The following is a 12191-nucleotide window of genomic DNA, read 5'->3' as shown; positions in this document are numbered from 1 at the left end:
CTCTCAGTTACTCTCATCTGCGCACTCTAACCTTTTTCACTATCATCTGGTCACTTTCACCCGTTCAAACTCACACACACACACACACACACACACACACACACACACACACACACACACACACACGAGCTCCCTGCCGCTCACCTTCCCGTTGTACGAGACTTCGAGAGGAAGCAACGGAGGTTTCCTCCGGCCTCCAACGCCCTTCCCACACGTCTTATGGAGGTGGACCCCCACACGCCCACATCACCTGTGGCCCCCACATGGCCGCGAACCTCACACCTCCAGTGGCCACAGTGCCGCCTTTTCCTCCACGCCCTCAAGCGCGCGCGCACGCGCGCGCGCGTGTGTGTGTGTGTGTGTGTGTGTGTGTGTGTGTGTGTGTGTGTGTGTTATTATGTATTATGAGGTCAGGCGTAGCGGTAGCAGACCAGACGGTGGCACCGCGTTACCGGACGACCTTGGCCGGGGACGGAGCCGTGGAGTGGAGTGTGGCTGACGGGCCAAAGAAAAACCCACCGATGATGATTACACGTTGGATCACCTGAGATACGACACCCCTACCTCACCCCACACCCCCGGGTGACGACGTGCCCCTCGCACACCTGCTCTGAGCCAGCTGACCCACGCTCTGGATCCTGGCGGTGGTGAAGCCAATGTTGGTGGTCGTGGTGAAGCCAATGTTGGTGGTGGTGAAGGCAATGTTGGTGGTCGTGGTGAAGACAATGTTGGTGGTGGTGGTGGTGATGAAGCCAATGTTGGTGGTGGTGAAGGCAATGTTGGTGGTTGTGGTGAAGCCAATGTTGGTGGTGGTGATGGCGATGAAGCCAATGTGGGTGGTGGTGGTGAAGCCAATATTGGTGGTCGTGGTGAAGCCAATATTGGTGGAGGTGATGGCGATGAGGCCAATGTGGGTGGTGATGGTGAAGCCAATGTTGGTGGTCGTGGTGAAGCCAATGTTGGTGGTGGTGATGGTGATGAAGCCAATGTTGGTGGTGGTGATGGTGATGAAGCCAATGTGGGTGGTGGTGGTGGTGATTTCAACGACACTACAGAGGACTAGACTTGGTGACAGTGATAACACTAATGAGGAAGAGCAGGACGATCGATCACCAGGTATTTTCTCCTCAGTAATTCTGCTGTCATGTCGGTTGCCACGGACACCAGCACAACCATGAGGGTAACTTGAGCCTCTTGGCTGTAAAATGCTGTGCTCTCACCACAGCCATCACTTGGAGGTCCTACTTCAGCATACTGTTCCTCTGACTCCAGCCTCTGTTGTGGCTACTGCTGTTTCTGGTTTCTGAGGCTGTTTCTGTTGGCGTACAAGCCGTTACGTATAGTATGATTGAGGTCAACCTTCTGTGTTTCTTCTGCTGCTGTTCTTCCTGCTGTTATTGCCCTCGCTGCGGCCGCAGTATCTGCTTGGAGCGCTCCTGCTGTTACTGCTGTCTCTCCTCTGTTTGTGATCCTAAATTATCCACTCCCTGCAACTGGTTCTGCTGTTCGTGCCACGTAAGCACTGCTGCTGAATCTGTTTCTCTGCTGATGTGTAAGCAGATCTGTTGCCTCTGATACCCTAGTCTATGCAGTTCTCCTGCTGCTGCTGCTAGTGCTGCTTTGGCCACAACTTAAGTTGCTGCTGTTATAAACTGCCGGGATGCTAACATGGTCAATGGTAATAGACCCCCTGAGGCCAATGGACGGGGAGATGATAATAATATACACGTAATGGACCACGCCATCATTCATCACCACTTCGGTCGCGATACATTTTGGGTGGGTGGTTTTGGAGATAATGGTGTGACCCTAGACTGTCAGCCGTCCTTTAGTCGAGAGAGAGAGAGAGAGAGAGAGAGAGAGAGAGAGAGAGAGAGAGAGAGAGAGAGAGAGAGAGAGAGAGAGTGTGAAGACTGACAAGACTTCGCCCTACGACAAGCCTAGAGAGAGAGAGAGAGAGAGAGAGAGAGAGAGAGAGAGAGAGAGAGAGAGAGAGAGAGAGAGAGAGAGAGAGAGAGATTCTTACATTCCATCTTCTTTAATATAATTTTGGTATATACATCCCCCACCCCAAGCTTGACTAATATTAACTCATAAATGTGAGGAGGTGAAAGTACGGCTGCCATGTGAATGATGGTTCTACGGTTATCACTTAACGACCTCTGTGGGATATCGTGATGACCTCTCTCTCTCTCTCTCTCTCTCTCTCTCTCTCTCTCTCTCTCTCTCTCTCTCTCTCTCTCTCTCTCTCTCTAGCCCACCGATGCCAATACTCACCACTGATCTTCCTCTTACGCATTGATCTATACAGTGAAAGACCACAAAACGCCATTCCCTTATGCAGTATGGAGCATGGGGAAAGTTATATACATCTGAATTGGGTAACAGACAACGAAAAAAAGGAAAAAAGAAAAAAGAAGACATGAATGTTGAAAATGCTAATAGAAGAGGAGGAAAAAGATATACAATCGAGTTAAGGAAGGAGCGCAGTTGTGATGGTCGAAGACCTACATTAAAAGTCCTGTCCTAAATTATTCTCGTTTTCGATTCACGGAATTCACATGTTGAATCCCTGTTGGTCGTCGCTCACTATCTAACAATGACCGCCATGCAACATAGGACCACTAAATGTAGTAATCCTTTACGTTCTAATGATGACATGTGGTTGAACACGTTCATGAGTCTGATGGTCACCTTCAACTTTTAATGTAATCTTAGGTGTGTACATGTGACGGTCACGTTCAACTTTTAATGTAATCTTAGGTGTGCACATGTGCATCCCTTTACGATAATCAATCAGTGGAGATGTACTCTCATGACCTTACGCTAATTCTAATATACTGAAACTGCGATCATAAACTATGTATAAGGTAGGAGACGAGGTGTATGGTATCCGTAACCCCCTTCGGTTTTCAGATATTGTACTGCATTTCATCTTTACATCTGTGTATACTCTTCATCTTTCTTTTATCCTTTTCACCTAACTCTAATCATATCATGAAGTACTTACGGTAATATCTACTGTAGCTATATGAAAGATAAGAATGATTTGTTCGATAGTCTATGAAAAAAAAAAAAAAAAAAAACATCTAGTCACGAAATCCTCTCAATCACAAATGTTGATCACCTTATATAACATGATCCTTCGTGTAAGCGTGTCGGCCAGTATATGAGAGGGATTCTGTCCCATCATGAACCTCCAGTGTACTGCCGCTGTACTCTGTGAATAACAAATGAATCCCGCGAATACTTTAGGCAACGTCAGAGCATCGTGGGACAGCTACCTGATAACCACTGTGCAAATCCTTGAAATCCTCCTTATTTTTTGCACGAGACGCAGCCTGTGAGAATGCTGATGTAGTTTCATAAGCAACATTAATATGCGAATAGCTTCTCAGGAACAGCACGTGCAAACATTAGCTTTTCCCATTAACGGGATACATGACTGAGTAAGAATAGGAGAGTGAAGGGATGGTCCAATGTTACGAGAAAACTTTATGATATATGCCTCATTGGAACCGACATTTATCCTCTGGGTAATGAGAGTCAGGAAAGTTAATCAACATTTTTTTTGTATAAACCTTTGAGTGGTGAGAGACGTTTGAGTGATGAGAGACGTTTGGGTAGCGAGAGACGTCTGAGTGGTGAGAGATGTCTGAGTGGTGAGAGACGTTTGAGTGGTGAGAGACATTTAGGTGGTGAGAGACGTTTGAGTGGTGAGAGACGTTTGAGTGGTGAGAGACGTTTGGGTGGTGAGAGACGTCTGAGTGGTGAGAGACGTCTGAGTGGTGAGAGACGTTTGAGTGGTGAGAGACGTTTGGGTGGTGAGAGACGTCTGAGTGGCGAGAATCGTGCGAATTCGTTGCTTCTTCTTTACATCATGACGATCGAGGAGGCATGTGTGGACCCCTGTTTACATTCCCCTTCACACAGAAAACGGAGCAAGTCGGAATGTCGTGGGAGTGAGGGTTGATGATGGCTACAGCTGCCGTAGTACTTCATGTGACCTCAAGATACGTATGTGTGTGTGTGTGTGTGTGTGTGTGTGTGTGTCTATTGTACGCTGGGTGAGAAATCTGCAAAGACAGCCTCCACTTGCCTACTACCGGGGGTGTGTCCAAAGGTGTGTGTGGCTCATTAAAACTTCATGTGGAACACATTCTCCCCGCCATCGGGAGGTTAGTCTTAGCGGGTTAAACACCGGGCTCTTCATTTCCTCCCAGTTCTCTCAGCATTTACGGGATCATTCACGCTCATGCACATCCCTAACCACGGGAAGACTTGCTCGCTCACGTCCCTCCCGACCCTCTCGCCCACCCTCCGGCTATGACCTGTGGCTGCGACTGCAGACGTGTCCAGGGTGCCTGATGCAGCCAGAGGGAGGGTGGGGGTCAAGGGTGAGACTAGAATGAAAAAGAGAGAGAGAGAGAGAGAGAGAGAGAGAGAGAGAGAGAGAGAGAGAGAGAGAGAGAGAGAGAGAGAGAGAGAGAGAGAGAGAGAGAGAGAGAGAGAGAGAGAGAGAGAGAGAGAGAGCAAATAGCAACTCGAGGGTACAAAATCATACCAGAGAGTATGGGGCATGTCAGTGACGCCAGAGCAAGAGTGAGACCAGAGTGGACACGTCAACGTATCTGTGTAAATGAGATTAGGGTATACGAGGCCAGAGACGAGACCGCGTCGTGAAAGAATCAGATAACGTGAACGAAGCCTGGGTGAGGAGGGGGCCAGAGTTACAGGAGACCACGCGAGACCCAGCTGAGGGAGAGGAGACCAGAGTGACAGAGGCCACAGTGGACGAGACTTAGGTGAGGGGAACCAGAGTGACAAATACCACAAGGGATCTTGGTCAGCGTGGGATCAGAATGACAGAGACCACAGTGCACGAGAACAGAAAGGGAATAAACCAATCAAGATCCTTGTGATCGACCTTGAGTGAGCGAGAACAGAGTGAGTGTAACGAGAGAGGAAGAGATCAAGAGAACGAGACTAGGCCGGCCCTCGGCAGGTCTCGAGTAACTGAAGCCCAGCCAGCAAGGTCGGGTGGAGCCTCATCCTCCCCCCAAGTCTTCACTCACCACCTTATGTTCTTCCTTACTTCCTCCTTCCTTCCTTCCTTCATCTTTCTTCCCGTTAACCATAATCTCCTCCTTATGTTCCTCTTTCCTCCCTTTACCCTACTTCCTGTTCCCATAACCTCCTTCTGCTATTCATTCCTCTTCCTACGAGGGTAATTCCTGACTGCAGGTAATAAATATAAGGACTTGGCAAAAAAAAAAAGGTGGAACTCGAAAGGCCATGAGGTTAGGTTAGGTACAACCTAACCTTTGACTCTACACCAGTTCTCGGTCTGTCTCTTCCCAGTCTGGCATACACTGTATGAGTTATGTCATGACGTAACTCAGAGACAGCACTGAAGAAAAATGTTGTGAAGACATGGATAGTGTTATTCTTAAAGACCTTCGACCCCTGAAGCCATTTTCAAACCCGTCTTGATGGAGTTAAAAGTGTGGCTTCATGTGGCGAAGCCTTAGGGTCTGCGACAGCCAATGATGGGAGTATTTCTCGTATATTTCATGTCTGCAAGCATTCTCTTCCAGACCCCCGAGGCCACATGCAAGTCAGCGTCGATGGTGTAGGTAGGGCCGTCCTGCGAGGAGGCTCCAACTCTTATTATATACACAATGGGACATAAAGTGTCCAGTAATCATCGGAGCTTCGCCCCTCGACTCGCAGGAAGTCTGACCACAATGTACGAGGGAACATGCGCTCCATGACGCGTCCGTGTGGCTCCCCTGCTGCGATTGTTGACCTACACGCATGCATCTGTGTGCCATCGCCACAACTCCTGACCAGAATCCGTTTAGGTCTTTGAATAACGTAAATACGTGGCGAATTAACCTTCCAAGAATTATTTATATTACTACCTGTGCACAGAACTAAAATAAACCAATCTTTTGTTAAGTGGAAATCCACTAATCCTTTAACAAAAAATCTGCACACGGATACTTTACAACGAAAGGCGAACACAAGTTAAGGTTCGATTAACGATCATGTCGTACGGTGAAGTCAACGCTACTCACCTCGTGAGGCATGTACACGGGTGTATTGCGTGGTTGTCTGTGACGACGCTGTCTGTCCTGTCTTTATATAATGCTGTTTATGTGCGTTGTGTTGCTGAGGACTGTGCTTCAGGAGGTAATAGTTATGTACGTATGTTTATCTTTTGCTTCTGTTTCACTGATCTCCTTGCCTCTCTGTCTGTCTGTCTGTCTGTCTGTCTTGTTTTCCTTTCTTTGCCTCACTGCTCGTCCGTCTGTCCTCATCGGAGAGTGCTTCCGTCTGCGGCATCTGTCTCCCTCCTTCTTTCCCAGTCACCACACAGGTACACAATAGCCTTCCGCGGGCCTCTTAGAGTGGCGGCCAAGGTCGCTGCTAAACCTACATGTTCGCTCACCCACGACGCTCAAGGACTTCTCTTAAAGTCCCTGAAATTTCGCCCCATACCTTACCCACCTCTCAGAGCGGCCTATGGAGTACACCTTTTCCCCACAGCTGTTCTCTGCACAGCTGTCCAACATGCCACATCACAACCCGACAATCCTCTAACAAGCATTTACCATCGTATGCGCAGTGTAGTACCACATATCAACAAATATGTATGAGGCGTATGAACGTGTCTTTCATAAGAAACACTAGTTCATACGTAGTTCTTATTATCTCATAGGATATGTAGTACTGTATTGTAGGCATGGATATGATGGGACACGCTTGTAGGAGACTAATTAATTTTTATTATGTACTGCACAATTTTTCACCAAACGTTTAATATAATTCTTCCTTTTTTCCTTTTTCTTCTGGTTCGTGTTGACGTAATTCATATGCATATGGTATCAGATCTGTCTATATGTTTTCCCGTGGACGATGAGTATGGTGGGGGGAAGGGTGTAAGGGAGGGAACAGGATGATCAGGGTCATGTTGACCGTGGGGGCAGCAGTGAGGGTTAAGACTGGCGACGTTCTCACGACACATGATCCACGTCATCCATGTGACATGGGGCGACGGGGAGGTCGTGCTCTGGTCTCGTCTTGGACGCATGGATCCGGGTCATTGCCACAGGAGGCTGGTTCACTCTCATGAGAAAAAGAAGGAATGGCGTCCTTGCCTTGAAAGATGGGTTTGAGTTTCCAACGAGATATGTTCAGGTCTTTTGATCTGTTGGATGGGTTCGGTCTCACCACACAAAACTGGGCCCCCCCAGAACTTGCCCCGGAACTTGTGAAACTTCAAGGAGACACACACACATCTCTCGAAACAGGTTTACTTTCTATAACCCTGGGAAATGCCCGACATCACCAACAATTAAACACACCACCACGGGCATGACCGCCGGTATAATGCAAAAACCCACAGCCCAGCAGGAAGTCAAGGTTACCTGTGCCTCTACATATGCAGTGAAATTTTCCCAAAGGATGGAAGGATCATCATTACTGACACATCTTATGGTACCCCCAAGCCAGGCTAAGCTCCTGCCGAGCCTTTAGCTAAACTTTACCTAACCAATGATAGGAGAAGGTTACACAACCCCTTCTGATCACGTCTGTCGGCATTCTTATGGTGTAGGGGGAACTTCGCCATTGTGGACGACCCTGGCATTCAGCTATCTGTTCTGTACATGGACGGCGTCACCATGAGTGGCCTCAACACTATTCCTCCCTACAGCGATGTACAAGAACGATGGCTATGGCATCTATACGTGATAGAGCATCGAGGGTCAACTTTTGATGGTGTGGGAGTAGTGGTACAGTGGATCCCTCAAGGGGAGGTATAGCTCGCTCCCCCTCCTCTACCTGAAGGTGAAAGGGTTAAATAGAGCGTATCTTTGTTTGTTTGCAATATATATTTTTTTCGGAGTGTCTGATTAATATCTGAGGAAGTTGAACGACCGGAGCATCGAAATAGTTTACAGTCACGATGCTGTACACCTGAAGAAGGACGGAAGGTGGTATGAGACGAGTGCACTTCGTGGCAGATGACCCCAGCGTGTCACATCTGCTGGAATGCTGTGGACCACTAGGGGGGCTTGCTCCTCCCTCAGACACTACACAACTCCAAGGAACAACAGCAGCGTAGCCGAGGAGGGAGGGCGGCTTTCCCTGGTGGTTATACACCCCCACTCGTTCATCTAGATCCAGGGTAGTACTAATATACCCATCCTCAGGTTATACTGAGGGCTTCAGAGGCCGCTGGCCGTGTGTGTGTCTCCTGTCTTCCCTGTCTTTTCTTCTTAACGCCAAACTTTTTTTCTTTTCATACACCCTGCACTGCGTCTGCGGCCTGCTAGACTCTCAATTGTATTGCGTTATCCTCTCTCTCTCTCTCTCTCTCTCTCTCTCTCTCTCTCTCTCTCTCTCTCTCTCTCTCTCTCTCTCTCTCTCTCTCTCTCTCTCTCTCTCTCTCTCTCCCCACCCACCTTTCACGCGAAAATGTTCTCCCCTATTCAAACTTGTCTTCACCAGCCTTAAGACACACTCACAGTGAAGAAGGGCTGTGCCCCCCCCCCCTCACCTTCCTTCATTCTCCTCATTTTCTTCTCAAGTCTCCACTATACTTTCACTTTCATATTTCGTCTTTCCTGCACGTTCGTCACTTCCCCCGACGTCCGTCTCTCACTCCCGGTACATATGTCCCGTCGCCATAATCTGTTCCTCCGCTTCCCATACCTCCTCACCCATTATCATCACGTTTTACTTTTTTTATATTCGTCATTAACGCAGTCCTTCCCGCTCTCCTTCCCCCTCTCCTTACCCGTCATGAACGCAGTCCTTCCCCGCTCTCTCCTTCCCTCCCTCCTTACCCGTCATTAACGCAGGCCCTCCCGCTCTCCTTCCCTCCCTCCTTAACCGTCATTAACGCAGTCCCTCCCGCTCTCTCCTTCCCTCCCTCCTTACCCGTCATTAACGCAGTCCCTCCCGCTTTCCTTCCCTCTCTCCTTACCCGTCATGAACGCAGTCCATCCCCGCTCTCTCCTTCCCTCCCTCCTTACCCGTCATTAACGCAGTCCCTCCCGCTCTCATTCCCTCCCTCCTTACCCGTCATTAACGTGATCCCTCCGCTCTCCTTCCCTCCCTCCTGACCCTCTCTCCTCTTTGCAACTAAGTAACTGGAAATTCGACTACGAAAACATTCCATGTATGCAAAAGACAACGTCCAAAAGCTTAGCTGAAAAAAAGAAAAAATAAATGCTGCAGCAAGATTATCTTACAGTTGGTGATATAAGAGCATTGCGGGGCGATCCCATGTTTACTAACACTTGTAGGCCAAAATCTTAATGGCTGTTACGTCAACTGAAGACATATGTAGAAATATTAAACATATAGCTCTATACATTATGTGTGCATTCATGTTTTATAATGAGTTATGTAGTCATCAGTGAAAAGTATTGGTAAGGTTGCAAGAGGAAATATCCACAACAGCGAAAGATTCACTTTTCACAGCGTTTTAATGTATATGTCGTACCCTGCACTGATGGATTATAGTGACATGTGTGGGCTACAGTAACGTTCACGCTGTGTGTGTGTGTGTGTGTGTGTGTGTGTGTGTACTGTATGGGGTGGGAGTTTTACACTGTGGGGACCCATCTTATAAAGGCTTCAGTCGAAAGCCATCATGACGTAAAGGTTCCAATCTTAAATCATCATGATTTTAAAGCTCCAGCCCTAAAGGATTATGGGATAAACTATTATGATATACAGGTTCCAACCCTAAGGAATCATGAAATGGTCCCAATCCTAAACCATCAATTTATAAGGGTTCTAATCCCTAGCAGCAATGATTCAAATTTCCAATCCTAAACTCTAAAGTAAAGACTCGATGCAAAACTAAAGACCTTCTTTTTTTGAACCCGCACCACTAAAACTTTGTTCCTACACTGAACAAACATCCTAAAAGCGAAATGAATAGGACATGAATAGGACAGAGAATGTATAAGATTATTCCTGTTAGTTGAGAGGGGATAGAGGAGCCAGGCTTTGGCCTCGGTGTCACTCCTCAGCCTCCCACGGGAATAAGGAACGTCACCTCACTCACCTGCCGTCCACATGAGGAACCACACGCCCCTCTGCCACAACGTCACTCCCTGACCAGCACTCACCTGCCGTCCACATGAGGAACCACACGCCCCTCTGCCACAACGTCACTCCCTGACCAGCACTCACCTGCCGTCCACATGAGGAACCACACGCCCCTCTGCCACAACGTCACTCCCTGACCAGCACGAACCTACCCCGGCGGGCGGCAACACTCGCCAGACCTGAGGCCGACGTCTGCCTGAACAGAACAAGGAAAAGTGATGATAAATCGAAAAAAGATTAAACGTATATGTTATAAAAGGTATACATTAGGACAGACAGACAAACGTAAGCAGACAGACAAAATACACTAAAACACAGACACACAAAAACACATACACATATACACTATAGGGTACGAATTATGTAACAACTACATTAGCCTCATGGTCTCCAAATTCAGATGGTAGGATCGCACTCTGCACGTCCAGCCAGACCCAACCGTGAACTTCTGACCCTGGAGATGACCCCTGACCCCACCAAAGGAACCTCAAAAACTATCCAGGTTCGGGAGTGGAAACCCTTGCCAAACAAGGCAGCTCGATCATTGACTATCACTCCCTCAGTAAACTCGCGTCATAGTTTCAATAGCCATTAAGAGTCAGGTCAGAGGTCACGCCATCATACCCAAGGGGTCGTACCGTCTTGCTTCAAGGGTGTGGGGTTTAACGACCCTGAGATAGATCGTCCTTCCGGTGATAATCACCAGCGATGGTTTCGGGTTGTTGACTCGAGGTGAGTCAGCGAACTAGTAGAGGAAGAGCACCAGGAGGAGCTTCGACCAAGACACACACACACACACACACACCACAGCGGCTCGGCGGCAGTCACCTTAAAAATACACACTGTCGGAGGAAAGTGGAAAAGGGGAAAGTGGGACGAAGGTGGAGACCTAAACATCAGGACCCTTTTTTTTTCTCCAACTTGTGTGGATAGGAAGGGAAAAGGAGGGCGACTGGCTAGGGGAAGGTACAGTAGGAAAATAGGTAAGAAGTGGACAGATGTGTGGTATACACGAAACGGACATCCGTCATAATGCGTCGTGTTGTCAGTGTTCCTCACTTGGTCAAAACCTGCACTACGGTGACCTGGATGAGCAGGGGTGGGTTTCGCAAGCATCTTCAGACACTTCCGTATTTCATCAGTTGTTTGAAAACTGTTTTGATTAACACCAAGATTATTATATTGGCTTGTGTGATGAATTTCGTGAACGATTTGGAAGTTCCGCTGACTTCCGAATCGTCAAGTTTAACTTCAGACCACAACAATGACTTCGAAATCTTCTATCCTCAACTTCTGACTTTCCGAATAGCTTGGATCAGTCGAGATCTTCGCTGAAAACGTTAGAAAAAATGATGTAATTTGTGCACCATAAATCTTCACTTACTCTTTTTGGATGAGGCGTTTTTGTGGTGTAATTTCCTGAGCAGTGAAGGGTTTCCTAGTCTTGTGGAACGGCTGAGTGAGACGTAAGAGTAGTGGAGGGAATGGAAGCGGGAAATTGAGATCGAGTGAGACGGCAGAAATGACGACAGACGAAGATGGACGACGGAGAAATGATAATGAAGGGGATAGGGAGGAAAAGGGAGACAAGAGGAAAGGAGGAAGAGATAGAGAGAGAGAGAGAGGAGCAAGGAATGAGGGAGGAACAAATGAGGAGTAAGTAGGGAAGGATGAAGGAAGGGGGGAAGAATGTAGCAACAGTAAGACCAGACGGGAGGGGAGAGCGGGGACGTGACGTGGAGCACAAGACATAAGGCGGGGTGTTGATAGGGACTTCCTTCCTGAATACACACACACACACACACACACATACACACACCAGACAATTGGAGATAACGCCACACTCTCCTCTGTAAACCTACACATACAGTCCTGAACACAGACGCATATAATCACTGGGGAGATCAACTATACCTATACATGACGATGATGTTGATGATAATTATAATACAAATGATGATCATATATTTGCCCCGTTCGGGATATGCTCCATTCCGATGCATTACTCACAAAATACCAGGTCTGAACTTTTCAGGTTTTCACTGAATATGATGAATGTC

The 12191-nt window shown here is 47.8% G+C and overlaps 1 protein-coding gene across 1 annotated transcript in view; it reads right to left on the bottom strand.

The window, feature by feature from the left end:
* Positions 1 to 10307, bottom strand: part of LOC139747499 (uncharacterized) — a 169189-nt gene extending 158882 nt beyond the window's left edge. Inside the window, exon 1 of the mRNA XM_071659898.1 lies at positions 10088 to 10307. Coding sequence (XP_071515999.1) covers positions 10088 to 10100 — 13 coding nt within the window. The 5' untranslated portion in view covers positions 10101 to 10307. The remainder of the gene's footprint in view (positions 1 to 10087) is intronic.
* Between the last annotated feature and the right edge of the window lie 1884 nt (positions 10308 to 12191).

The sequence above is a fragment of the Panulirus ornatus genome, chromosome 68, assembly GCF_036320965.1.
Source record: "Panulirus ornatus isolate Po-2019 chromosome 68, ASM3632096v1, whole genome shotgun sequence".
Classification (NCBI taxonomy): domain Eukaryota; kingdom Metazoa; phylum Arthropoda; class Malacostraca; order Decapoda; family Palinuridae; genus Panulirus; species Panulirus ornatus.
Note: the sequence above shows the minus strand (reverse complement) of the source record. Positions and strands in the feature narration are given on the sequence as shown.